The sequence below is a fragment of the Ursus maritimus genome, unplaced genomic scaffold (genome assembly GCF_017311325.1).
Source record: "Ursus maritimus isolate PB19 unplaced genomic scaffold, ASM1731132v1 scaffold_29, whole genome shotgun sequence".
Taxonomy (NCBI): Eukaryota; Metazoa; Chordata; class Mammalia; order Carnivora; family Ursidae; genus Ursus; species Ursus maritimus.
Window position 1 is genome coordinate 1,678,997 of NW_024425452.1, and position 26,167 is coordinate 1,705,163.

Genomic DNA, 26,167 nt, shown 5'->3' on the forward strand with positions numbered 1-26,167 from the left:
AATGCGTATAAGGGCTCTTACCTGTAGCACAGAGGGCCAAAAAGGTCTGGGCATGTTTTTTGACCAAAGCTTGTCGGTCACGGGGCAGAGAGAGCCGGTGCAGAATCAGGGCCAGGAAATCATGGGCAATCACAGCAGCCAGGTCCCACTTGAGCTTCCCCAGGACCAGCACCTCCCAGTCCTGGAGGTTGGGAAAGAGGGTGGAGTCAGTGGCTGAGGAGGGAAGGGCAGGCAGTAAAGCAGAAGTCTCACAGGGAAGGAAGCCCATCAAACTTGAAGGTCAAGACCCCAGTTCTGCTTCTGGGTTTACAGACTGGTGCTGTGGAATGGGGAGTCCAGGGCACAGAAGAACTGGGGGAGTTGGCTTTGGGCATTACTGCTTGCTTACGAAGTGCCAGAACTACATGTTGGATATAAACTCTCTTTCAATCCTGTTTGGTTATCTTTCGGGGGCCAATAATGCAAGTCTTCTCACTTCATGCTGGGCTCTGGGCACTTCCCCAGCCAGGGTTGAAAGAAAAGACTGCAGTAACAAATACCACCGGCAGCATCAGAACCTTGAGCCTCCTCTGGGGTGAAGCAGAAAGCCCCTCCGTAATCCCAAGGATTTGTGAAAGGGGAGACCACCACTAGCCTCTCCTCCAATTCTGCATCCCAACCAAGTCCACACCTCTTGAAGAAACCAGAATGAACACGAGGCCACGCCTCCAGTGACACAGCCACTGAACCAACCTTGAGGTTCCTCAAAGGGGAGGTTGCCCAACCCAACCCAACCCACATCCCGTTGCTGGGACAGGGGGGTGGGTCTGAGATGTAGCACCCCATTCCACCCCCTTTACCTGGAACCACAGCGGCTAGTGTCATTTAAGTCTCAGGAAGCTAAGTGGGGGTCAACCTGGACAGGATGGGTCCAGATGATCCTTGAGGGACCAAACCCTGTCTTCCCCTGCCCACACCTACATACCACTGCTATGTCCTGGAGGGAGGCTGGAAGCCCCACCCCAATCCACTCATCTGGGGTTCCTAGTTCTGGCCCTATTTCTGAGTTGCACACGTGAGGATTTCTTCATTGTTTTATCTCAGGAAGGAACTCATGGGTTTGGCCCCTTACTGAGGCAGAAATGGCAACCCCACCCAACCTCTTCCAGGTCCCCAGTCACAGCCATCCCTCTCCTGGCCCCCATCTGGGAGTTATCCTCCCAAATCAGCCCCAAGCCTCTCAAAGGGCCCTACAGAAAAGAGCCTGGCCCAGAGCCAAAAGAAGTTGGGCAGAGAAGCCAGAATTCTACTCCTGCTTGTCCCGGTGCTCCAACTTCTAACTCAGAAGTGAAAAGAAAGCACCTAGCGTCTAAGGAACCATCTGGAAGGCAACTTGGAGCGGGGCTCTCCCTGTGGGGAAGCAGGAGGGTCCCACGTAAGGGAAGGCAGCCACCTTACCCTGTATCCGGGCAACTCCTGAAAATCTCAGCCCTTGCTTGGTGGACAACACACCCCTGGGAGTGGTTAGTGGCAGGGGCTGGCACCTTCCACACCAGTAGGCTTTAAGGCCACCTGGGCTAGCCAGGGCTAGCCAGAAGACCCAGACCCTCCTCATCTGCTTCACTGCAATGCTTCCCCCTCCTTCTCTGGGCCTCAACTGGGCCTCTCTGCTGCACAAGGATTTGGACTGACTGGAGTTCTCTGTAGTCCCTTCCAACTCTGACCTTCTAGGAAGGCATCTGCACACTCCACCCCCAGCTCAGGCGAGGGAGTGGAGATAGAGTCCTTGTGGCCTGTTCCGAAAAACTCCCCTCACACAAAGGCACACACACCATGCCAGTCTTTTCACAAAAAGGAAGTCCCCTTATACCTTCCAGCCCAAACCCCTCCAAAAACATCTCGCTCGCTGGCCCTGGAAACTGGCTCCACCTTCAGACTTGCCAAAAACTACCAGATTCATCACAAAGAGCTGTGGGGCCTCCCGGATTCCCAACTCCGGCCTCCTACTCCCATCTCTGAGAGCTACTTGGCAGGAAGAGGAATCCTGTTCCTCGACAAGCAGCAGTCGGGGGCCCCAGTACCCTGGCTTCCGGGCCAGCCAATCACAGCAGCCTGCATGCTGCCCTCCTCCCCGGGAGAGGAGGCCCAGAGACTCCTCTCAGGGTCAGGAGAAGACTTGGCCGGCCGTAGAGCAAGGTGGAGGAAGGTGCCAGCTCACCCATCCTCTCCCCCAGGCTCCCCAGGAGATGATCTGCCTGCCCTAAATAACCTCTTCCTAATCCAAGCAGCTCCCCCTCCTTCCTCTCCAGGCTCAATGGGGAAAGAGCCTTGACTCTCTTGCCCTGCCTGGGGAAGAGCCCAGCCCAAGTTCCCAGCAAGAGGCCCAGGGAGCCACTTCCCAAACCACAGGAGTGACAGCAGCTCCCCACAGGGTTATGAAAGACCTCAGGCCGGAGTGGGTGGGCCCGGGGAGGGGGCAGCATTATCACATCGGAAGCAGCTGCAGCTCAGCTCCCTGTCGGTCTCTCAGCTCTGGCCTTCGGCTGAGGGGGAAAGGGAGAGGTGACTCCACCAGGCCCGAAGCAGCTGCTGAGTTCCTCAGAATAAGCACAAGGAAGGAGCTCTCTCTTCTGGGATATAAAAGGAAGGAAACAAGGTGGGATGACAGCTCCTTGGCCCTTCCTGAGAGCAATCAGGGCCCGACTTTAATCGGCTCTGGGAGGTTTTTCAGTCACAAAGTCCACACTGGGACAAAGACTCAACCAAGGCAGCCCCCTCCCCCACATGAAGCACATTCCACTCCCCCACTCCAGTGGGGGTGTGCAGGCATGTCCTTTTGCTGCCAATAAATAACTCATGGTGGCGGTGTAAACCCAGAGGCAAAGTACTAGTGAGTATAGACATGCAGTTTGACTTGTCGCTATCTGGGGGAAAGACCAGGAAGGAATGGCACCCCCTGGAGGTCAGGAGAAGGGGATTCGATTGGTGCTGGCAGCTCCGAGCCTGGGCTGGGGGCTACCCTGACTGTCCCAGCTTGGTGCCCCATCTTTAGTCCAAAAATAAGGGGCTGCTACCCGCGCCAAAGGCAGAAAGCCTGTGAGGCCTTGGCTTTCCTTTTCCTGGTGGGGAGGTCTTGCGTCGGGGGCGGGGAGGCTTAGGCACGCACCCGCAGCTGGCGGGGAGAGACAGAGTGGTCGGTGTAGATGCACAATTTTTCGATGGTCAGGGGCGTCGTCTCGCGCAGCTTGGAGGCCAGCAGCATGCAGACCGCACCCAGGAGCTGCAACTGCGCCTTTCGGGTGGGGACGCAGGACAGGTAGCGATCCAGGTAGTTCATGGCCAGGGGGAAGACTTCCTCCTCACAGCGCTGCTCCTCACAGACCTGGGGGAGGGCGCACAGTGACTTCTGGGGCGGGGGCATGGGAAACGCTGCAGCACTAAAGGAGGGGGGCGGGGGGCGCTGAAGGGAAGTGGAATGGGGAGCAAAAAAACGGGAGGGGGGATAAGTGTACCTTCAGTGACAAGGACTAACCTACGGAGGAGGATGCGCCTTCCCCAAGGTGACGCCCCCCACTTCCTCTGAGTTGCCTGCCTCCTTCCCCCTCCCCTGGGGGTACGCCAGAGGCTCCGTTCCTTGAGAAGGATTCCGAACTGAGACGGCCCTTCCCCGTGGCGTGAAGGGGGTTGGGGAAACGGAAGAGTCACCCACGGTAGCCAGAGAACTGGGACCTTACCCCCATTACCACCACCCACTGCACACACCCAAAGGGAAGGGAGGGGACTCCAGCCGCTGCCTCCCGCACTTTTCATTTCCCTGACTGCCGGAACAGAGCGCGCGCCACCCCCACCGTCTTCCCCGCCAGAACCCCGCGACAGACACAGGAACCGGCTCCGGGGCGGGGGCGGCCGAGCCCAGGGTTTTCCAGGCGCGCTCTCCTGAGAAATCCGAGCGGGGAAGGGAAGCAGGAGACGCTGAGACAGGCCGGTGGGGAGAGGGCTGCCCTAGTCCCGCTTTCCTGGCCCGCAGAGAGGGTTAGTGAGGTTGCCAAACGACCGGCAGTCCGAGTTAGGGCTGGGGAAGGGAAAGGGACACCGCGGAGGCAGTCGGGCGGCTAGGGTGCCCGAGTGAAAGGCCAGGCCCCGGGGATCTGAGCCACCAAAGCATCTTGCTAATTGTTATTGGGACCAGGACGTCCCCGACAGGGCGGCCCGGGGATGTCCGGAGCCGGGCGGCGGGGGAGGGGAGACCCTTCCGGGCGATACCTCCAGCATCCAATACGCCAGCATCTTCCGCATGTGCGGCTTGATCTCCCTCTGCACACACTGGAAGTAGGAGGCGCGGGGCACGTAGCGCTCCTCCAGGCGGAGCAAGCTCTGCAGGACACGCTGGTCCCCCAGCAGTCGCGGGTCCGGCCCGGCCCGGGGCGCGTGCCGGGTGCCCTCGCAGCACAGGAGCTCCATACTCGGGCAGCGCACGGGCGGGCGGGAGCTCGGGCTTGCGAGCCAGAACGCAGGCGGCGGTCGGGAAAGCGCGGGGCGCGGGTCTGGCGCTGGCGCTGGCACTGCGCGGCCGAGCCCTAGCCCGCCCGCGCCGGCGCGCGCGCCGCTTCCCTGACAGGCGCCCCGCCCCTCGCGACGATGTAGCAACCGTGGAATGCTCAGCGGCGAAAGGCCCAAGGGGCGGGGCCGCCGCAGCCCCAGACGGAAAGGGCTGGCTGGCCGCCCCCTCCCCCCGGGCGGCCGCATTGGTCCGCGGGGCGCGGGCCGGCCGGCTTCCGGGCGCCCACGGCCCTTCTGACCACCCCGGGGAGAGAAGCTTCTTGGAGGTGGGCCTCTTCCCCCCTGCTGCGCCGACCGGCCCTCCTCTTTTGCTTCTGTGACTCTAGCCGCCCAGGAAAGAACTTTCTTCCAAAGGTTATTCATTCATTCGTCAAACCCTGGTTCGCCCCCCCCTCCACCACGGAAGGCTCTGGGGAATATGAATGGTACGAAGCTAGGCACTTCTTAATGCACACCGATCTAAGCATTTAACGTGTTCACAACTTAGGAAATCAGTCCTCACGGAAACTCGACGAGTCAGGTAGGAGACGAATTTCGCAGATGACGAAACCGAAGCACAGTAACAATCACAGAGTCTGGCGCCGAGCTAGGACTGGGAAGCTGAAGGCTGGCTCCAGATTCCGTGCTCTGCACCACAGCCACTGAAACTGCGATCCCCAAAATTGGCATTGCCGCCGAGCTGCTTAGAAACGGCCCAGCCCGGACCTGCCGGATCCGAATCTGCATTTCCACAAGACCCCTGGTGATCCCTGCGCACCATGAAGTATGAGAAGCACTGGTCTAAATCTGCATATTGCAGTAATAGGACAGGGCGGAAAGGCCGTGGATTCAAGGCCTCACCTTGTCATTCAGTTGGCTGTGTGGCCTTGGACGAGCCCTGAAGTCGGCCTTAGTTTCTGTTTGTGGAAAACATGGGCGGAGAAACTAGCTCCTCTGCGAAGGGAGTTCCTGGCTCCGACTCTATAAGACCTTCCAGTTGCCATTTCTTCTACTTCCCAAACTTTGGGTTACTTCGCAGTTTCCCCAAAGCTGAATGCTATGTGACCAAGAGGCAGACCACAGGCCTCCCGCAAGGCTCCAAATGGGAGAAAGCCTAAGGGGATCCCTGCCTCTCCTGGGGTCCTCCCCAGGGAAGAGCCACTAAAGAAGCGAGTTGTTAGAAAAATGACAGTTACAGAAGAGGCAAGTTTTACGCTAAGCATTTTCTCAATGAATTGTTTCTGGGTTTGTTTTGGGTTTTTTGTTTTTGTTTTTTTTTTTTTAGTTTTTTATTTTTAAGTAATCTCTGCTCCTAATGTGGGGCTCAAACTCACAACCCCAAAATCTAGAGTCGCATGCTCTTCTGACAAAGCCAGCCACATGCCCTTGCTTTTTTAAATAAAATACATTTTACTATCATTTTCATATCATAGGAATATTCATTTACACTGTAGAAAACTTAAGACAATATGTATAAGCCCCGCAAAAAAGGAAATAACTACCTACAATTTCACCATCCAGAGACAACCCTTTAAAGTCAGTGTTTATCTTTCTAAAATTGTTCTATGAATAAACATATTTTTAGGAATAAAATTGCAAGCTGTTTTGTAAGGTTTTCTTTTTCACTAAAAAATACTGTTAATACTTATTTCATGTCATTAAATATTCTACATTTTTAAAATTTTTTTAATATTCTACATTTTTAATGGCTATGTAGTATGCCTTTGGTGAATGTATCAAAATATATTTTACCAAAACTGTATTGTTGGAAATTTAAGTTGTTTCTAGTTCTTCCCTACTAGAAACAATACTGTAAAATATTTCTGTCATAATCTTTGTGCACATTCACGATTATTTCTAGAAATGAATTAATTTCTAGAAGTGGAATTTCTCAATGTAAGGTTATGAAACCGTCTAAGGCTTTTGATGCAGTTCTTATTACCAAATTTCCCTGATAAGAAGCTGAACTGAGGGGCGCCTGGGTGGCTCAGTTGGTTAAGTGTCTGCCTTTGGCTCAGGTCATGACCCCAGGGTCCTGGGATCACCCCGGGCTCTCTGCTCCTTGGGGAGCCTGCTTCTCCCTCTCCCTCTCCCTCTGCCTTGTGCTTCCTCTCTCTGTCAAATATATAAATAAAATCTTTTTTCTTTAATTTTTTTAAGGCTTTATTTATTTATTTGACAGAGAGAGCAAGCATGACCGGGGAGCAGCAGGCAGAGGGAGAAGCAGGGTCGCTGCTAAGCAAGGAGCCCGATGCAGAACTTGATCCCAGGACCCTGAGCCGAAGGCAGACGCGTTAACGACTGAGCCACCCAGGCACCCCTAAATAGAATCTTAAAAGAAAAAAAAAACTGAACTGATCTAATGAACAAACACTAGAAAACTTGAAAGAAAAAACAAACACTACCAACTGGAGAGATGAAAATAGTACATCAGTAATTCCATGTATTTTAATTCCGGAGCACTTGCATCAGCGTGAACGTGCGCCACGCGCCCTGTCTGACCTTGCAAGTCCTTTACCTCTGTCTTCAAAATACTAACATGCGATTTCTTTAGCTAATCATGGCAACGCACCCTTTCATGAAAGAGAAGACTAAATTTAAAATTATAAAGATTGGGTATGAAGTTCTGGGGAGACAAAGATGTGGAAGTGTAAGAGACTTTAACGTAGCGGGAGGACTAAAAAAAACCGTGGCTTTTGGGGGCGCCTGGGTGGCTCAGTCGTCAAGTGTCTGCCTTTGACTCAGGTCATGATCCCAGGGTCATGGGATTGAGCCCCAGGGCAGGGTCTGCGCTCAGTGGGGAGCCTGCTTCTCCCTCTCCCTCTGCCTGCTGTTTCCCCTGCTTGCGCTGTCAAATAAATAAATAAAATCTTTAAAAAAAAGTGTAGCATTTGAAGTACAGAAGCAGAAACTAGATCTGTCCTGAAGAAAGGTATTTCTTTACTTCCAGAATGATTGAGTAGGACTGTTGAGATAAGAAAACTGTATCTTTGATGAGAGAGTAAATCACCATTATTTCCTATCTTCAAATTTTTTCCAGGCTTATTGCGATATGATATATACCTGAGTTCTAGTAGTTTAAGGCAGCCAATATAATGATTTGGTATATGTATATGTTGCAAAGTGACTACCACGAGCCGTTCAGTTCACAACCATCACCTCACACATGACAGTTTCTCCCCTTCTGATGAGAACTTTTAAGATCTATTCTCTTAGCAACCTTCAAATATACAATACCGTAGTTAACTGTAGTCACCATGTTGTGCCTTATATCTCCAGAACTTATCTACCTTATAGCTAAAAATGTGTACCTTTTGACCACCTTCGCCATTTCCCCTACCCACCACACCTTCCCACCTCCTGACAAGCAACAACCTGTTTTCTGTACCTGAGTTCCGCTTTCCTAGATTCCACATACAAGTGAGATCACACGGTACTTGTCTTTCTCTGACTTACTGCAGTTAACATAATGCCCTCAAGGTCTGTCAGTGTTGTCATAAATAGCAGAATTTCTTCCTTTTTTAATGGCTGAGTAATCTTTCATTATAAAAAATCTTTATATTTTTTATGGACAAAAAACTGGACAGATGAGAAGTGGAATATCAGTAACAATATTTTGACATTAGACATTTACATGTCTTATGTAAATGATTACCTATTTATGTCCTTTGCCAGTTCTTTTATAAGAATTTTTTTCTTATTGATTTATAAGTGCTCATTATATTTGAAGGATGTTAACCCCTTTTCATATATTTCTTTGTCATATATTTTGCAATTTTTTTTAGTTCATTGTTTCCTTTTCACTTTTGGTTCATGGGAGATTTCTTTTTTTTAACAAATAAAAGTTTTTTATTTTACATAGCCTTATCTACTGATATTTTCTGTAATGACTTCTGCCTTTGAATTGTGCGTTAAAATCATAATTTTATCTATAATAAAATTATAGCAGCATTACAAGAAAATGTAGGAATTATTTACAGATGAATGTTTTTTTATCACCTAGGGAACTTGTTGAAAATGCAGTATTCCGGGCCCTGCCTCAGGCTTTTCATTCTTCAAGTCTGTCATGAGGCCCCACAAATCTGCGTTTTCAAGAGCACATGAAGTTGGGTGTGTTTTTTTTTAATGCGTACATTGTTACATACCTTTATTCATTATATCAGATTAAGTGGGGCTCTAGCCTGACTTTTCCCAAATTATCACTGATTTAACAATCTGTTCTTTCTTTGTCACTCACTTCTCTGCTGTAAGCACCCCCTGGCCTGGTTCTCGCACTTCAGACTATGCCTTATTTTTTACATTCATGGCCAAAGACATTCTCAGGGGAATTGGCCCTCAGAATTCTTGCAGCTTTTGTCTATGGAAATTCACCTGAGGGCGCCTGGGTGGCTCAGCTGATTAAGGGACTGCCTTGGGCTCAGGTCAACCACCCAGTGGTCCTGGGTTCTAGTCCCACATGGGGCTCCCCAGCCCCCCCCCCCCCGCTTTGTGGGGAGCCTGTTTTTCCCTCTCCCTCTGCCTCCCACTTCCCCTGCTTGTGCACTCACGCGCTCTCTCTGTCAAATAAATAAATCTTAAAAGAAAGAAAGAGAAATTCACCTGGTCTTTAGCCCAGTATCAAGCATAGAGGTACTTAAGAAAAAACACCAAAAGCTTATCCAGTCTGAAATAACCATGGTCCCTTCACTTCCAAGAGAACTGGCCTTCAGCTACAACAAGAAGTATGTAAGTCAGCCCGGAAAACTCCAGTTAGACAATGATATGAGACAGAGGAAACAGAATCTTCTCTACAGACCTCTAAAAACATGGCAGGACCTCTCACTGCCCTCCCCATCTCATCATTTCCCCTTCCACCACTGGTCAGCCCATTAATCCTCTCTGCTGTTTCTTTCTTTTCTCCCTCCCTCCCTCCCTCCCTCCCTCCCTCCTTTTCTTCTTTTTTCTTCCTTTCTTTCTTTTTTCTTTTCTCTTTCTTTCTTTCTTTCTTTCTTTCTTTCTTTCTTTCTTTCTTTTTCTCTTTCCTTCCTTCCTTCCTTCCTTCCTTCCTTCCTTCCTTCCTTCCTTCTTTCAGATTTTATTTATTTGAGAAAGAGACAGAGAGAGCACGAGCAGGGGGAGGGGTAGAGGGAGAGGGACAAACAGACTCCTTGCTGAGCACAGAGCCTGATGTGGGGCTCAATCCCAGAACCCTGAGACTGTGATCTGAGCCGAAGTCAGACGCTTAATCGACTGAGCCACCCAGGCACCCCTGCTCCATTTCTTTATTCATCCTTGGACTCAGATCCAACCTCCTCCAAGAAGCCTCCCTAGGACAATCCAACTACAGGAACCAATCCTCTGGCCTCCAAACTGCTGCACACCCAACTGGACATGCCCTCTACCTGTGCACTTGGCTGGCTGGTTCTGGCCCTGCTCTCTGTCCCTATCCCGAGTGTAGCTCCTGGAAAGGGGAAGAGAATCCATATGTATTGAGATTCAGCTAAATGCCAGGCACTGGGCAGGTGTTTATGGTCCACTGTTCCCCCTCTAAGAATGGTTTTTGGATGGGAAAACTGAGGTACCATGGAGTTAAATAACATACTGAAGGTCTACTTAGCTCTTCCCAAACCATATTGTTTTTAATGCTATAGTGCCTCTTCTTCAGGAAGGGACTGGGTCCTATATGCCTGGGTCTCTTCTGCAAGACCTAGCCCTGTGTCGTGACCATCAGCAAGAAAATCAGTCCTTCATGGAGGGCTCACTGTGTCCCACTCACTGTCCGTACCTGATAGGCATTAAATCGTCTCATTTTCACATCAACTTTATGAGAAGCATACTATTATTTCACCCCGTTTTACATAAAAGGAAACTAAGTCTCAGAGTAGCTAAATAATTTGCCCAAGGTCACACAGGAAGTCAGTGGTAGAGGCAGGTTTCCACCCGGGCAGTCTGGCTGCAGAGTTCCTGCTCTTAACTAATTCACTCTTCTGCCTCTTATGCTTGTTCCATGAATGTGTGTTGATTTATTAGTTGTTGATTTATTGAGGAAGCAGCACACAGAGACTACACAGTCCTGGAAGGTAGGGTGAGAACTTGTACCCTGGGAAAGGGAACTCCTGGTGAGCAGGGCGTTTTGAGGGATACCTCTGCCTCACCCCAGGCTGGGACTGCCATGCCCAGGGCTGAGTCATCCTGAACCTCCAGGGCCAAGGAGCCGGTCAGCTACCAGCCGGCTGTCCTCTAAGGAGGCAGGTGAGCTCAGCGCTGCGCCAGGTCAGAGAGGCTCCTGGAATGTTGGCTTCACCAGTCACCTCTACCGCAAAGGAATAGGGGCTCCCCTTGTTTTTTGTAAGAACAAAAAAACAAAAACAAAAAACGACAAAGCAGTGACCCGGGCCAATATGGGAGGAGTTTCTGCCCAGGTGCACTCAATTAGAAAAAGTTGCTCAAGGAAACGGCAAGTTAGAGGAGGGGCGGGAATGGAATGCCACAGGCCAGATGAAAAGCCCCAAGAAGGAAGCATTACAATGCTTTCTTCCTCCTCTTCTTCCTTCTCCCACTCCTCCTCCTCTCGGACACTGAGATGTCCCCCTCTGGGAACTGAGGGGGTGAAGAAAGTGATGGGGGAGGCTCAGCTCCCCTCCCTCCCCTCCTCCCCCCCCACCCTGTCTGACTCCCTGTCTCCGTTCTGTGGCTCAGTTACCTTCAAACCCATTGAGAGGACAGGTAGAGGCAAGGCAGCCTTGGGGTGGGGAAAGGCTCTGGAGTCAGGCTGCTAGAGGGCAAAGCCTGCCTCCAGGCCTTATGACTCTGAGGGAGTTACTGGAACCTCTCGGTCTGTTTCCTCTTTTGTCCAATGAGGATAATACCCATGCTGGGGTTCTGAGGACTAAACAGGCAGAAAACATCTCACCTTGGCTTAGCACACGGCGAGCGCTCAAAGATGGTAGTTTCTGGAGGCACCTGGGTTGCTCAGTTGGTTAAGCGTCTGCTTTCGGCTCAGATCATGATCCCAGGGGATCTGCTTCTCCCTCTCCTTCTGCCTCTCCCCCTGCTCATTTTCTCTCTCTCTCAAATAAATAAATAAAATCTTAAAAAAAAAAGGATGACAGTTACTGTTGTCGTTGTTTGTTGTTATTATTATTATTATTATGTCTCTCAAGGAGTACCCCTTTTGCTATGGACATGTACCCAGAACCTCTCAGAGAACAGCGAATTATTATTATTATTATTATTATTATTATTATTATTATGTCTCTCAAGGAGTACCCCTTCTGCTATGGACATGTACCCAGAACCTCTCAGAGAACAGCAAAAGTCTGAGCGGTAGAAGCCCCCTCCTGGGCAGGCAGCTCTAGCAAATGTCTATGCTCCAGCTCATGACGTGAAGCGTGTGGTCAGGGTGAGTGGTGAGCACTGCAGGGCCCAGGGCCACAGGGCTCCGCACTCCCCATCCCTGGCTGTGTGACTGTGGGCAAGTTATACCACCTGTCTGTGCCTCAGTTTCCTTTTCTGAAAATGAGGATAATAATAGTACCTCCCCTACAGAGCGGTGGCGAGGCTGCAACGGGCTCTTTCTGTGTAGAACACACAGACCAGTGTCTGGCATACGGTAAGCCACTGAAAGTGAGCTGTGACAGCGGTCGTTAAAGACACAAACTCCTTCATGCGTATGGACTATTTATGATAACAAATGTAATACAATGGTTATGGAGGCACCTGCAAAATAAAACACACTTGCTTTGGTGAAGGTTTGGCAAATTCTTTGCCTTCGAGAGGGTGAAGAAGACAGTGCTCCGGTCGATGAAACGATCTAGTTCACCAAACATGGTCTGAGAGGTGGGGAGGGAAAAAATGAAATGAAATGAAATGAAATGAAATGAAATAAAATAAAATAAAATAAAATAAAATAAAATAAAATAAAATAAAATAAAATAAAATAAAATAAAATAAACATGGTCTGATACATCATTCTTGGATTTCCTCGTTTTCTGAGAACTGAAGGAACCTATATGTGAATCCTATTTTCCCCCAACTTTCTACTTTAAAATATTTCAAACCTTCAGAAAAGCTGCAAGAATAGTAGTATTCGGGGCGCCTGGGTGGCACAGCGGTTGGGCGTCTGCCTTCGGCTCAAGGCGTGATCCCGGCGTCATGGGATCGAGCCCCACATCAGGCTCTTCTGCTATGAGCCTGCTTCTTCCTCTCCCACTCCCCCTGCTTGTGTTCCCTCTCTCGCTGGCTGTCTCTCTCTCTCTGTCGAATAAATAAATAAAATCTTTAAAAAAAAAAAAAAAGAATAGTAGAATTCACCCAAATCCATGTGTGTTCTGTTGAACTACTGGAGACCTAATTACAAACATCACAACTCCTCATCCATACATATTTCAGCCTGTGTCTCTGAAGAATGCGGCTGTCTCCCACACAACCACAAAACAATGATCGCAATTAGAAAGTGCGCACGAACACAATACCACAAACAATCAATATACAAAGGTCCCCAGGTGTTCCACCAATATCCTTTCGTAGTTTTTTTCCTCCTCCACCCAAGATCCCATCAAGGATCATGCATACACTGTTACCCTAACTCTTTAATCTCTTTTATTCTAGAACAGTCCCTGACCCGTTTTTTAAATAAGTCTTTGATAACACTGGTATTTTTGAAAGTCAGTGGTTTTAGACAGTGTGCCGATTTGGGTTTGTCTGATTATTTTCTCCTGATTATGTAAAGACGAAATATTTTTGGTAGAGATACTACGCAGGTAGTGTTGTGTCTAAACATATATTTTGGGGGCACCTGGATAGCTCAATCGGTTAAGCATCCGAGTCTTGAGCTCAGGGTTGTGAGTTCGAGCCCTGTGTTGGACTCCACACTGGGCGTGGAGCCTCCTTAAAAATAAATAAATAGGTAAATAAATAAGTGTATATCTTATAGTGGAAAAATCAAGCATTAAACCAAACTGAACATAATTTTGTTTTTTTCTTCAAGGCTTCAGGAGATACATCAGGGCGTACAGTGTTTCAGGCCATACTTTTGAGCGTTTCTTGTACAATATCTCAAATCAGTCACCTTCAGAAGTATTTCTCCACTCCTCAGGAAAAGCTGAGTGTATCGATTCCTATATAGAATACTTAATTTGTAAATGGTGCCCATACCTGCTACTCTACTCGATCACGCACACTGTAGACCATACTACGAAATTTGAAAGGGTAAGACAAAAATACACAGAATAGAATTTTTCACATTTTCCTCCCACTCCACAACAGGAAGTCCTACACCCAGAGTTCACCATTATTTGCCTAACCAGCTCCGGAGACAGGCCTCATTATTCATCAGGAAACTCTCCCAAGGAACCCAGCTGGCTCAGAGGGTAGAGCATGGGACTCCGGATCTTGGGGTTGTGAGTTTGAGTCCCACACTGGGTATAAGAGATTGCTTATAAATAAAATATTTTAAAAAACCAATAATAACAAAAAACCACTTTCCCACTGACACTGGGTGAGCCTTAAAAAATCTCAACACAGGGGCGCCCAGCTAGCTCAGTCAGTCGAGCATGCAACTCTTGATTTCGGGGTTGTAAGTTCGAGCCTCATGTTTGGTGTAGAGATTACTTAAAAAAAATAAAATATTTAAACAAAGAAATCTCAATACAATCAACACAGCACTGCAGGCAGCACTACTGAGTCAGAGAAGTCAGAGCGGGCATGTGAGCTGACCTGTTCTCTGTTTCTGTTTCACACAGGAGGTTGCATTCTTGGCCGTTTCACATGGATGTCCAGTAGGCACCTGTATTTTTAAAATTATTTTTATATTTTTAAAAGATTTTATTTATTTATTTGAGAGAGAGAATGGGGGGGTGGGGAGGGAGAAGCAGACTCCTCGCTGAGCAGGGAGCCCGACAACGTGGGACTCAATTGCAGGACTCTGGGATCATGACCTGAGCTGAAGGCAGACACTTAACCGACTGAGCCACCCAGGTGCCCCCAATAGGCACCTTTAAATTCAACTTTTCCAAAACTGAGATCCTAATCTTTCCCCTGTTCCAAACCTGCTTCTCCCACGGGCTTCCCCACATTAGCAAAAGGCAACTCCATCCTTCCAAAACAAGGCCAGAACACTTGGTGTCATTCCTAAGTCCTCTCTTTCAAATCCCACATCCATTCATCAGCAGAGCAGAGACGCTCTACTTTCAAAATACCACCCTCTTCTCTCTGCCTCTGCTACCTCCCTGGTCCAAATTCAATCCTTCCTTGTCCTTATTGGTCTCCCACACCCACCCCATTACCCATTTCTGGTTGATTCTATGCCCCCAAACACATCTCCAACCCTCCCCTTTCCTCTATTCCCACTGCCACCATCCTGGCATAGTTGCACCGCCTGGCTCACGGTGGGTATAGCCTCCCAGTGGGTATCCCCTGATCCACCCGTGCCCCCTCCGGTCTCGTCTCAACACAGCAGCGCGCTGGCAGCTCCTCAGTCCACTCCTGGTGACTGCCAAAGTCCTTGCGAGGTGCCCTAGACCCCGCGTGATCTGCTCCCACCCCATTTCCCACTACTCTCTCACCCACTTGGCTCTTTCTGGAACAGATGCTATGTGTGTCGCTAACATCCTATATCTGCTTATAGTTTGTTCCTTCCCCACCCCACCAAAGCAGAATGGTGCCTGGTCATAGTAGGTGACCAAAAGATGTCTTCTGTATGAATGAATGAATGAATGAATGAATGAATGAATAAATGAATGAATGAAACAAACTAGAGGTAAGAAAAATGCCAGCATGAGTCACAGGATAAATGGCAACTTGTTGGTGGTAAGGGAGCTGGTGGGGAGGGGTGGGGCTGGACACGGGGACAGCACAGGTCCCACCCAAAGCTGGGAGGTATTGCTTAGCCCCAGCCTTTTCACTGCACGGCGGTCATGAGTGCAGCTGCACATTCTCTTGTTTTCCAGGCACACACAATGCTGTAGGGATTGGATCGGAGGGGCGGGGAGCAGTTTGCAATCTCTAGCACACACACGGCTTGAGAAAAGAAACCTCCGGTACTAGCCCGAACCTGTTTAGTCGCTCCTTATCATAAACTTAGAACACAGGGTATATATGTACATATTTGCTTTTTCTCCCTCTTCCTGGCTGTCTGGATTCGGAAATAAATGAAGCTTTCCTGTCCTATTACTCTTTCTGAGATTCCTGTTCAACAGCCAGGGGTGAGCATGTGAGCCTCCAGGGTGAATGAGCAACCCGCCACAGCAAAACACCTGGCAGAGAGAGACCTGTCCCTGGGCTCTCAGCTGGGAAGCAAAGAAGCCAGCACGCTTCATTCTAGGCAGCAGACAGTCCTGGCACTGGGTTAGCATCGTGACTAAGCAAGTGAGCTCTAGAGTGAGGCTGGTGCCTGGCTCTGCCGTTTGCCGGCTGTGTGATCCTGGGCAGGTTATTTAACTTCTCTGTGCTAGGCTTCTCCTCTGCAGACCTCATAGGTGGTGGCAAAAACTAATATGGGAAAAAATATCGACAACAGTGCCAGGCTCATAGGAAGTACTCAGGAGCTGTGATCAACAACCCACATTTATCAAGTATCTTCCTTGGCCAAGGCCTCAGGAAGGCTTTAAGACGTCCTAGAAAATTCTTTTTTAATTCAATTTTATTATTTTTTTAAAATATCTTATTTATTTGACAGAGAGAGAGAGAGCACAAGCAGGGTGAGCCGCAGGCAGAGGGAGAAGCAGACTCCCCGCTGAGCAAGGAGCCCAATGCAGGACTCCATCCCAGGACCCTGGGATCATGACCTGACCTGAAGGCAGATGCTTAACTGACTGAGCCACCCAGGCGCTCGGAGATGTCCTAGAATATTCTGGACATGAGTCAGAAATGAGAAGCCCCCACTTTAAGAGTTTCCAGTGTAAAGCGAATAACTACGATGATCCTGCATCATGGAGAAATCATTCGTACAGAAGACTTTTACCTGGGTATTTGTAACACCCACCAGAAACAGGCGGGGTAATTTACGTGATGGGAAGGCTGGGCTGCATCGCGAGTGGTAGGTGCTGGTGGTCCTGGACCCCTGATTTGCAGGAGACAGCCTGTGGTGGAAGACGCAGGGCTGCAGGAGCTCAGAGAGTAAGTGGGGCGTAAGAAGGGAGAGGCAAGGAGTAGTGTGTCTCAACTGTGGGGTAACCACGTACCGTAGCACACCACAGAATTTTAGGTGGTAATAATAATGGTAAGAGTCCTAATGATAATAGTTGCCAAGCACTTTCTCTCAGCCAGGCACTGAGAGCTTTATCGTGTTTGCTCTATGAGGCAGAAGTGCTGTGACTATCTTCACATGGTGGATGCGAACAGAGAAACACAAAGAAGTCAGGTACGGTAGACACAGCCAGCCAGCAAATGACTGCCTTGGTTTGGGCTCCCTGGAAGCAGACTCTGAGACAAGGATTCCAGGGAAGTAATTTACCTGAGAGATGGTCCCTGGAAGCACCCAAAAGGGAGTGGGGAAATGAGATCGGAAAGGGGAGGAAGGCAGTGAAGAGTGCGTGATGCGGTGAGTTACCACTGTGGGCCAACAGAGCTCATTTCTGCTGGAGATAAGGAACAGTGCTTGCCTGGCAGTCACTGCACCCAGAGGGGAGAGGCGAGGGAGCCGGGATACCTGTCCTCCAATTCCCAACAGCCAGAGGAGGAGGGCTGCTGGGGATGGAGGGAAGGGCCTGGAATTAACTACCTAGCACTTGCTTCCTGTGAGAGGGCACAGTGGACTGCAACAGACAGAACAAGCCATCAGGCAAAGTCACGGTGCTGGCGCGTGGAAGTAGGGGTGCACTGCAGTGGTGAGTGCCGTGGGCAGCCGCATGGAGCCCGGCTGCATGTACCACATTGGCAGAGCGAGCATGAGTTCTAAGCCTGAATAAATATTTTTAAGTTCTGTGCTCATTTTAAAGTAGTGTGAGGCGCCTGGATGGCTCAGTCAACCTTGGGCGTCTGCCTTCAGCTTGGGTCATGATCCCGGAGTTCCAGGATCGAGTCCTGCGTGGGGCTCCCTGCTCAGCGGGGAGTCTGCTTCTCCCTCTGCCCTTCCCCCCACTCGTGTTCATGTTCCCCCCCTTGCAAAAATAAATAAACAAACAAACAATCTTAACAGCATGTCCATGAGAGTTGGGAAATCACAAAAGAGGAATGAAAGGGCAGAACTTTGAATCTGAACACCAGCACTTGAGTCCCAGGACCTGGCTCTATCCAGATCTCTCTCTCTCTCTCACACACACACACACACACACACACACACAAACCAGGCAAGCACACTTCAACTCCAGGAGCCTGTTTCCCAGCTACAAAAGAGGGATAACAACAACACACACTGCTTAGAAGGGGATTCTGAGACCAGTGGAGATCACACACCAGTTGAAAAGCTCTAAGGAGGGGCGCCTGGCTGGCTCAGTGAGAAGAGCATGTGACGTGATCTCGGGGCTGTGGGTTCAAGCCCCACATCTGAGTGTAGAGATTACTTAAATAAAGAAACTTAAAAAAAAAAAAAAAGCACTAAGTAAACTGAAGTGCTATTAGCAAATCTAAGGGATGATTCCAAGGAACCCTGGGGAGAATCCACAGGGATGGGGACTCCTACTTTGTATCTCTTTGTGTGACCGAAAAGTCCCCATCATCTCCCTTCCAACTTCTTCCTTGCAAACCATCCATATTTTGATGAGGTGTCAGGTCGTCGTGTGTTTCACGGGAGGCTAGACACTCATCTCTGAGGCTGAATCTAAATTACTCCCCACCAAATCATGATAATCCCGCACCTGGTTTACGAATGGGCAGCTACCAAATTCTGGCCAATAAATGTGAAGTAAGTCTGCTAAGGGGCTTCAATAAACAGAGTAGAAGAGAAAAAAAAATCATTTCTGCCCTGTGTGAGAATGGAGAAAGATATGCTAATATTTATTGTATGCCTACCATGTGCAAAGCACTAGTCTAAGACTTAAAAACAGAACAAAACCCTAATGCATTTAATCCATAAAATGTTAAACTTTTGAGGTAAAATACTATTATCATTCCATTTTCCAGAGAGGTTAAGCATTACCCAGTGTCATATAGCTATGGGATTTGGAACCAGGGTTAGCTGCAAAACCCACCCTCCTAACCACTGTGTTGTGATGCTGGAGCAAGTGCAGCCATCTTGCAATAAGAGAAGAAGCTGACACCTGACAACGACACAGCTACAAGAGCAGAATAAATTCCTCTCCCTGATAATGTTGTTGAACTGCTGAATTAACCAATCCTGGGACACCTGCTTCTGGACTTTTTGTGATGTATGAGGTAATAGATTTTCCTTATTGTTTAATTTAATTCCTCAAATAAAAGTTCCTTCCTCTACTATCACCCACATTATGGGACAAACTTCAATAGCAACCAGGCAAAGAGTTCTACCGAAAATTCAAGAAAGAAGCCATTTCAATATTACTTAAAGTCTTTCAGAAAATATAAAAAGAGGCTTCCCCTCTCAACTGATTTTTAGTGTCACTTTGATTCCAAAGCCAAACAAGAACAGTATGAGAAAAGAAAATTACACTCATGAATGCAAAATCCAACGCGAGATAATAGCAAACTGATTCCAGCAATATATAAAAGGATACTATGTTATGATTGTGTTGACTTTATGCCAAAAATGCTTGGTTAGTTTATTTTTTTAAATCTATATAAGTCACCCCACGAAAAGATTAAAGGGTTAAAAAACCCCATATGATCACATCAACAAATACCCAAAAAAGCACTGATAAAATTCTATACCCGTTCACAGTAAGAAAAGAACTCTTGGCAAAGCAGGGATAGATGGGAACTTCCTTGGTCTGATATAGGACATCTACAAAAACCCTACAGTAAACATCCTGTCTCATAGTGATACATTAAGAGTAAAGCAGGCAAAATGCCAAACGTCCAGGCCAGTGGGAGAACTTCAAGAGCAAAGGCAGGGAAAGACCGAAGTGCCAGTTCCTCCTCCGTGTCCAAACTGCCCAGTCCTTTCCTGGGACTAGCAAGGCCATCTGTTCCCAATGTTCTCGCGGTAGGCCATCATCTTCCCACCTTTCTCTCAACTGGTACATTTTTAAAAAAATTTATTTATTTATTTTAAGGAGAGAGAGAGAGAGAAAGCTCATGCTGGAGACTGCGGGGCGGGGAGAGGGGGCAGATGGAGTGACTCTTCAAGCAGACTCCCTGCCAAGCACAAAGCCCCAGGNNNGGTTCAGGCTCCATCCAGGACCTTGAGATCAGGACTGGAGCTGAAACCAGGAGCTGGAGGCTCAACTGACTGAGCCACCCAGGCGCCCCTCACCTGTGGTACACTTTTATGAATAGCACCGTCTTTCTTCTGGTCCTCAGATTTTAAACTCTGGCGCCATCTTGGATTTCTTTCTTTGGTTTCCGACATCTAATCCATTACCTGAGCCAAAATGAAACCACCCCTGAAACTAAGCCCACCCTTCCTATCTTTCCAGCAGACTTTGAGCAAATGTCTCAAAACCTGCCACCAAAGTAAACCCTTTACAGCAGAGAAGAGAGAATGCATCTCTCTGAGGAATCTGGTAGCATAATCCAAAATTAACCCCCTGCAAACCTGAAATTTATTTGAAGTCTAACATTCTGCCTTAGAAATTAGGGGCGCCTGGGTGGCACAGCGGTTAAGCGTCTGCCTTCGGCTCAGGGCGTGATCCCGGCGTTATGGGATCGAGCCCCACATCGGGCTCCTCCACTATATGCCTGCTTCTTCCTCTCCCACTCCCCCTGCTTGTGTTCCCTCTCTCGCTGGCTGTCTCTGTCTCTGTCAAATAAATAAATAAAATCTTTAAAAAAAAAAAAGAAATTTATATATACATGTGTACAATAGAGCCATAATTGTTGTAATATAAAAATAATGGTTTGAGTCACTTATGGTTAAGGGAAATTAAACTTTAGAGAAGCCATGTACACAGTAAGACTGGCAGGAGTTTCAAACCCTCTTGTGAAGGGCTGGGCTTCTAGTACTATTGCAAAAGCTCCAAGAGCCTCTCGGTCTTCACACTGCTTCCAGACAGATCCAGATCAATGGCCCAGAGCCATCAGATTAATCTCTCATAGACACTCCTTTCATCTCCAGTCCAAGGACCTGCTTATCGGGTCAAATTTAAAAGTCAACCAGCCTGGCTTTTAAAGTTCTCCCTCAAGAGGCCCCAACCACCCTATCCAATTTTATCTCAGCCAGAGCACTCCAGTCCACCTCAAGGCCTTATCACCCACCACTGGCATCTTGCCCCTTTCTCCAAATCCAGCTCTTTCCTTCAAGGCCTAGCTCCTGGACCACCAATCCCATGAAGCTTCCGGGGCTGTAGGACTGAATAATCAGGGAAATTTAGAGCTGGAAGGATCAATGATGGTCAGAGAGGGAAGCTGACTTGCCCGAGGGCACACAGCCAGTTAAGGCCAGTCAAGGGTCCTTTTAAATGATTCTCAACGTTTCCTGTGAATAAAACACTGGAAACTCTGAGGGGTCCCATATCCTTTCATTCCCAAATGTGGTTAGCCTGCTGTACAAGGTGCTGCGTAAAGCTGTGTACTTTGGCTCCAGACTCCCTGTTCAGGCAATCTCCCCGCTCCGAAGGTCTTTCTCCCACCTTCTGTCAGTCATTCACACTCGCAACATCCAGTTTAAGATTCCTCTGATTATAGGTTGTTTACTTTTTCCTTTTAAAATTGTCATTAGCTAAAAAACAAACAAAAAACAACTATAAATAAAGTTGTCATTAGTGTTGCTACCACACTGAACAAAAAAGTGCATTTTTAGAGAAGATCCACACTTCCTCCAAATTCACAAATCCAGCCAGGTGACTCAGCTCTCTTTTTCTTTTTTTACATTCCCTCCAGGAGAGCTTGTATCATTCATTCTCATTCATTCATTTATTCCCCAGATCCTTACTGAGACCTTACGACATGCCAAGATACTCCTGGGGCCCTAAACAATACAAATATAAGACAGTTCTTTTTTTCTTATTAAAGAGAACACAGTCTCCTGGGGGAAATAAAATGTGCTTTGCTTTCCTTCTTAATAATTTACCTTTGCTTGATTCTTTAATTGACTCAAGAATGGGGGTTTTTGGCCTTTGACTCATCGTGTGGCCAGAAAAGTTCCCTGAAATCAGGAATTGAATCTTCTCACTTTTTTTTGGTAAGTAGGTAGAGTTCAAATGTTCCAATTACTACTGATTGTCCCGGTATAATTATTAATGGCATACCCTTTCGCCATCAAAAGCGTCCCGGTGTGGAATGACGAGCGCTGGTGAGGCTGTGGAAAAGCTGGAGCCCTCTAACTGCTGGTGGGAATGTAAAATGTTGCAGCCACTCTGGAAAATGGTTTGGCAGTTCCTCAAAATGTTAAACACGGAGTTACCGCCTAACGTCGCAGTTCCACCCCTGAGCATACATGCAAGAAAAATAAAAAACATACGTCCACACAAAACCTTGCATACAGATGCCAGAGCATCATTACTATTCATAAGAGCCCCAAGGTGGAAGCAATCCAAATGTCGGTCCACACTTGAACAAACCCAATGAAGATAATGCGGTATGTCCACACAACGGACTATCACTCGGCCATTCACGCGAAGAAAGGCGGTCTTAATGCTTCACCGGGGCGGGAATGAACCCTGAAGCCTGATGGTAAGTGAAAGAAGCCAACCAAAAAGACCACAGTTCGTATGCTTCCATTCATACGTAGTGTTCAGAGTAGGACCACAGTTCGTATGCTTCCATTCATACGAAGTGCTCAGAGTAGGACCACAGTTCGTATGCTTCCATTCATACGAAGTGTTCAGAGTAGGACCACAGTTCGTATGCTTCCATTCATACGAAGTGCTCAGAGTAGGACCACAGTTCGTATGCTTCCATTCATACGAAGTGTTCAGAGTAGGCAAATCTATAGAGACAGAAAACAGATGAGTGGTCGCCCAGGGTGGGGGTGGTGATGGTAATGGAGAGTGACCGCTAATGGGCACCGAGTTTCTTTCTGGGGTCATGAAAATGTTCTAAAAGGAGACGATGGCGATGACTGCACGGCTCTGTAAATATGCCAGAGAAACCACAGAATTGTACACTCGATATAGGTAAATTATACAGTATGAAAATTAGGCCTCAATAAGACTTTATTTTTTTATTTTTATGAATTTATTTGTAAGTAGGCTCCATGCCCAGCGTGGGGCTTGAACTCACAGCCCAGCCAGGCGCCCCTCGATAAAACTTTTTTTAATGTAGTCCAGTTTGGAGAATGAATTCTCTGATCACCTCCTACCTAGGGAGGGCTTACCATCAGTAATTGAGAGCATAGGGTCTTCTGAGTTAGACAGGCCTGAATCTACCCCTCGCTTCTTGTGTGACCTGGGGGAAATGATCTACTTTTTCATCTGCAAAGCAGGGTAGTCATGCCTACCTCAGAGGCTAGATGTAATGTAAGATAATGCATGACAAGTGCTGGGAGCCCCCCACGCCATGTGCAAAGTGTTCAACTTTTAGCAAAAGTCTATACAGGATGGATGGATGGATGGACGGCCGGCCGGCCGGACAGACAGGCAGATGGGTGGACCAATGGGTGGAGCAGGCCTGAAGCAATTCAAGATTCAGATTGCAGATTACACCCATTCCATAAAACAAGATGTCCTCTTAAAAAGGAGCTCAAGGAGAAGTGGACCAAGTTCACCACAGCCACCCACCCTGCTTAGCCATTCAGCTCCCTCATTAGTGTTCTGAGCCCCACAGTGTACAAAACCCTAGGCTGAGCTTTCTGGAGAATAATGGGGGAGAAGTCAGGATCCCCACTTTCAGGAGATTTCCCTCAGAAGTGGGAGGCTGGACGGATGTCCACACAAGACCAAGCGAACAAACCCAGGCTGAGCAGAAGGGCTCTGCGTGGCTCTGGACAGACAACCCAGACTAGGTCAACTGCATGTTCCCCTGGGACATGGCCTCCATCACCTCCCATCAGCTGCTGAGCTAAGTCAGACGGTCCCAGAGATGCCTTCACCAAAACACTCCTCCGCAGCTCCTTCCCTGGCTCCTCTTCCTCCATCAGCCTCGAGAACAGTAAGCATCTTCCAGGGCTTAAGCCAAGGCCCTTGTTTTCTCTTCTCACACACACATCGGAGACACCCCCCCCTTCCTTCAGCCTCCGCCTTCATGCTTCTCCAGTTCTAACCTCCAGCCCCAACTCCTGGCCTACACACCACCTAGATGTCACACAGCTGCCTCAAACTCAAGGTGCTCAAAACCTGTTCCTTCTCCTTTGTATGACGTGGCAGTGAACTGTGGTCCACTGAGTCACCCAAGCTAAAGACGCTGACATCATTCTTCTTCAGTGCCTCTTGCTCCCACCTAACATTTGGACTGGTGCAATCCTCTCTCCCCCCCACTGGTCTCCCTCCCCACACGCACCCCCTGCAACCCCGCTCCCCACTACTACTGCCCAGGCATTCTTTCAAGAACATCAGGAATGTACACATGCTTCCTTGGCTTCTTAAAACCTTAAAATCCCTAGGACGACCGAGATAAAATCCAGACCACTTATCTGAAATGGGCATGCCAAGTCTGCCATTAAAAAAAAAGGCTGTCACGATCTACCCTACGTTCTCCCTCCGGCCTTATCTCCTCTCCCTCAACAAACACATCCTCCACGTACTTATACTCCAGATGCGCTACATGGTCCAGCACTGATGATTCTGCGTAGCACACACTTGCTTCCACCTAAGCTCCTCACCCACACCGCTCTTGGCGGCGCTCCGTCCTTCGAGGCCAGCTCAGGTGCCACTGCTGAGAAGACACTCGTCTCCATCCTCCTGTCGAAGTCCGAAGGAAGCTCCGGGGGGAGGTACAGCAGTTGGCCACAGAGGCCACTCTGGCTACGACCGGGGGGGGTGGAGTTTGCCGTGGCCAAGTCACCACATTTCAGGCTCTGGTCCTCAGCTTGGCAGAAGTGTGCTTTCTGAGACCGCTGGAAGGGTAGATACAGTTTAATTGTCTCGGATGAAGGCCACAGAAGCGGACACACGCCCCACAGCAAAACAGAGCCACCGAGTGACCCTGCATACCAAGCCCGCTGACCAGCGCGTGCTTTGCTCGACGCGGGAAGCAAGCTCCAGCTGGAGGGCTCCGGGGTGCGCGCAGAGCCCGCCCTCGGCCGAGGCGCCCGCTGGGTCCCGCAAAAGACCGCGCAGAGGAAGGGTTGAGTCAATAGTTACCGAGCGTGGGTTTGACACCCAGCTCCTTCACGTCTTCTGTGACTTTGATTCATCTACCTAGACTCTCGGCTTCCTCATCTGTCAAATGGGGCTCAGGATCCCCTTTTCCTGGCTATTCCCTCTGCCTGGACCACTCTTCCCCTGGATGCCCACATAGCTCCCTCTCCTTCTTTCCTCGGGTCTCTGCTCCACTTTCACCTTTTCAGGGAGGCTCTTCCTGACCTTTCTAGATAAAATAGAAACCCCTCCCCTCATTTGTAGCACCCCCCGTGCTGCACACCCCACCGTATCCCCGGAGCCCAGACCAGCACAGCAGAATGGATGAATGAAGCGTGTCTACCCCATAGAGTTGTGAGGACATGAAGTGTTTAGGACTGGGCTTGGCCCACACCAAAGGTCCAAAAATATTAAACCTTATTAGGAGAGCCTCCTACTGTGAGAGCCTGTCACATACCAGGCATCCAGAGATGCCCAAAGGTAGCTGAGAGCTCAAGGGGCTCAGTCTTGTTGGAAAGACGGACAGAAGCCTCGGGAACCTAGCGACGCTGCACGGAGGCGAGGAGAACCTGGCATATCCGGGGCGTGGGCCGGCACAGCCAGCGGGAGGGCGCAAGACAGTCTGACGCCAGGAAGGAGAGCAGGACAGGAAGACAGGGCAGATGGTGAAGGGCCTGTGGCCACAGCACAATTTCAGTTGTGTCCTAAAGGCACTGGAAAGCTATTAAAGGGTTTTCATCTGGACCAGAACCTGAGTACACAAGCGTTTGGAGTTTGGGGAGGAGTAAGTAGAGAAAGCAGTCTAGAGGTTCTTGCAATAATCTTGGGGCGCCTGGCTGGCTCAGTCAGAAGAGCAGGCGACTCTTGCTCTCAGGGTCATGAGTTCGAGCCCCACACTGGGTGTAGATATTGCTTAAAAATAAATAAATGATGGGGCGCCTGGGTGGCTCAGTCGTTAGGCGGCTGCCCTCGGCTCAGGGCGTGATCCCGGCGTTATGGGATCGAGCCCCACATCGGGCTCCTCCGCTGGGAGCCTGCTTCTTCCTCTCCCACTCCCCCTGCCTGTGTTCCCTCTCTTGCTGGCTGTCTCTCTCTCTGTCAAATAAATAAAATAAAAATCTTTTAAAAAAAGAAATATAAATATAAATAAATAAATAAATAAATAAATAAATAAATAAAACTTAAAAAAAAAAAAAAGAGGTGCTTGCAATAACCTAATGAGAAATTCCAAGGGTGGCTTATGAAAATAGAAGAAACGCAGGAAACAGTCACTGGAACTCAGTGGCCATGTAGATGGCGGTGGAGGGACAGTCCAGGCTGACTCTAGGGATTCTGGAATTGGATGGAATCTGATTAGGAACCTAAGTGAAAGAACCGATTTAGGGGAAAAGGTTCTCTATTTCACATGTTGTTTTTGAAGT

The 26,167-nt window shown here is 48.7% G+C and overlaps 1 protein-coding gene across 3 annotated transcripts in view; it reads right to left on the reverse strand.

The window, feature by feature from the left end:
• The window catches only part of CCND3 (cyclin D3), an 89,953-nt gene that overhangs the window by 2,375 nt on the left and 61,411 nt on the right, over nucleotides 1-26,167 (reverse strand). Inside the window, exons 1-3 of one of the 3 annotated variants that reach the window (XM_040643465.1) lie at nucleotides 4,243-4,582; nucleotides 3,146-3,361; nucleotides 22-181 (exon numbers count right to left, since the gene is read on the reverse strand). In XM_040643465.1, coding sequence (XP_040499399.1) covers nucleotides 22-181; nucleotides 3,146-3,361; nucleotides 4,243-4,440 — 574 coding nt within the window. In that variant the 5' untranslated portion in view covers nucleotides 4,441-4,582. Of the gene's footprint in view, nucleotides 1-21; nucleotides 182-3,145; nucleotides 3,362-4,242; nucleotides 4,583-26,167 lie in introns of those variants that run through there. The other 2 variants (XM_008691913.2, XM_008691914.2) reach the window with 2 other exon arrangements.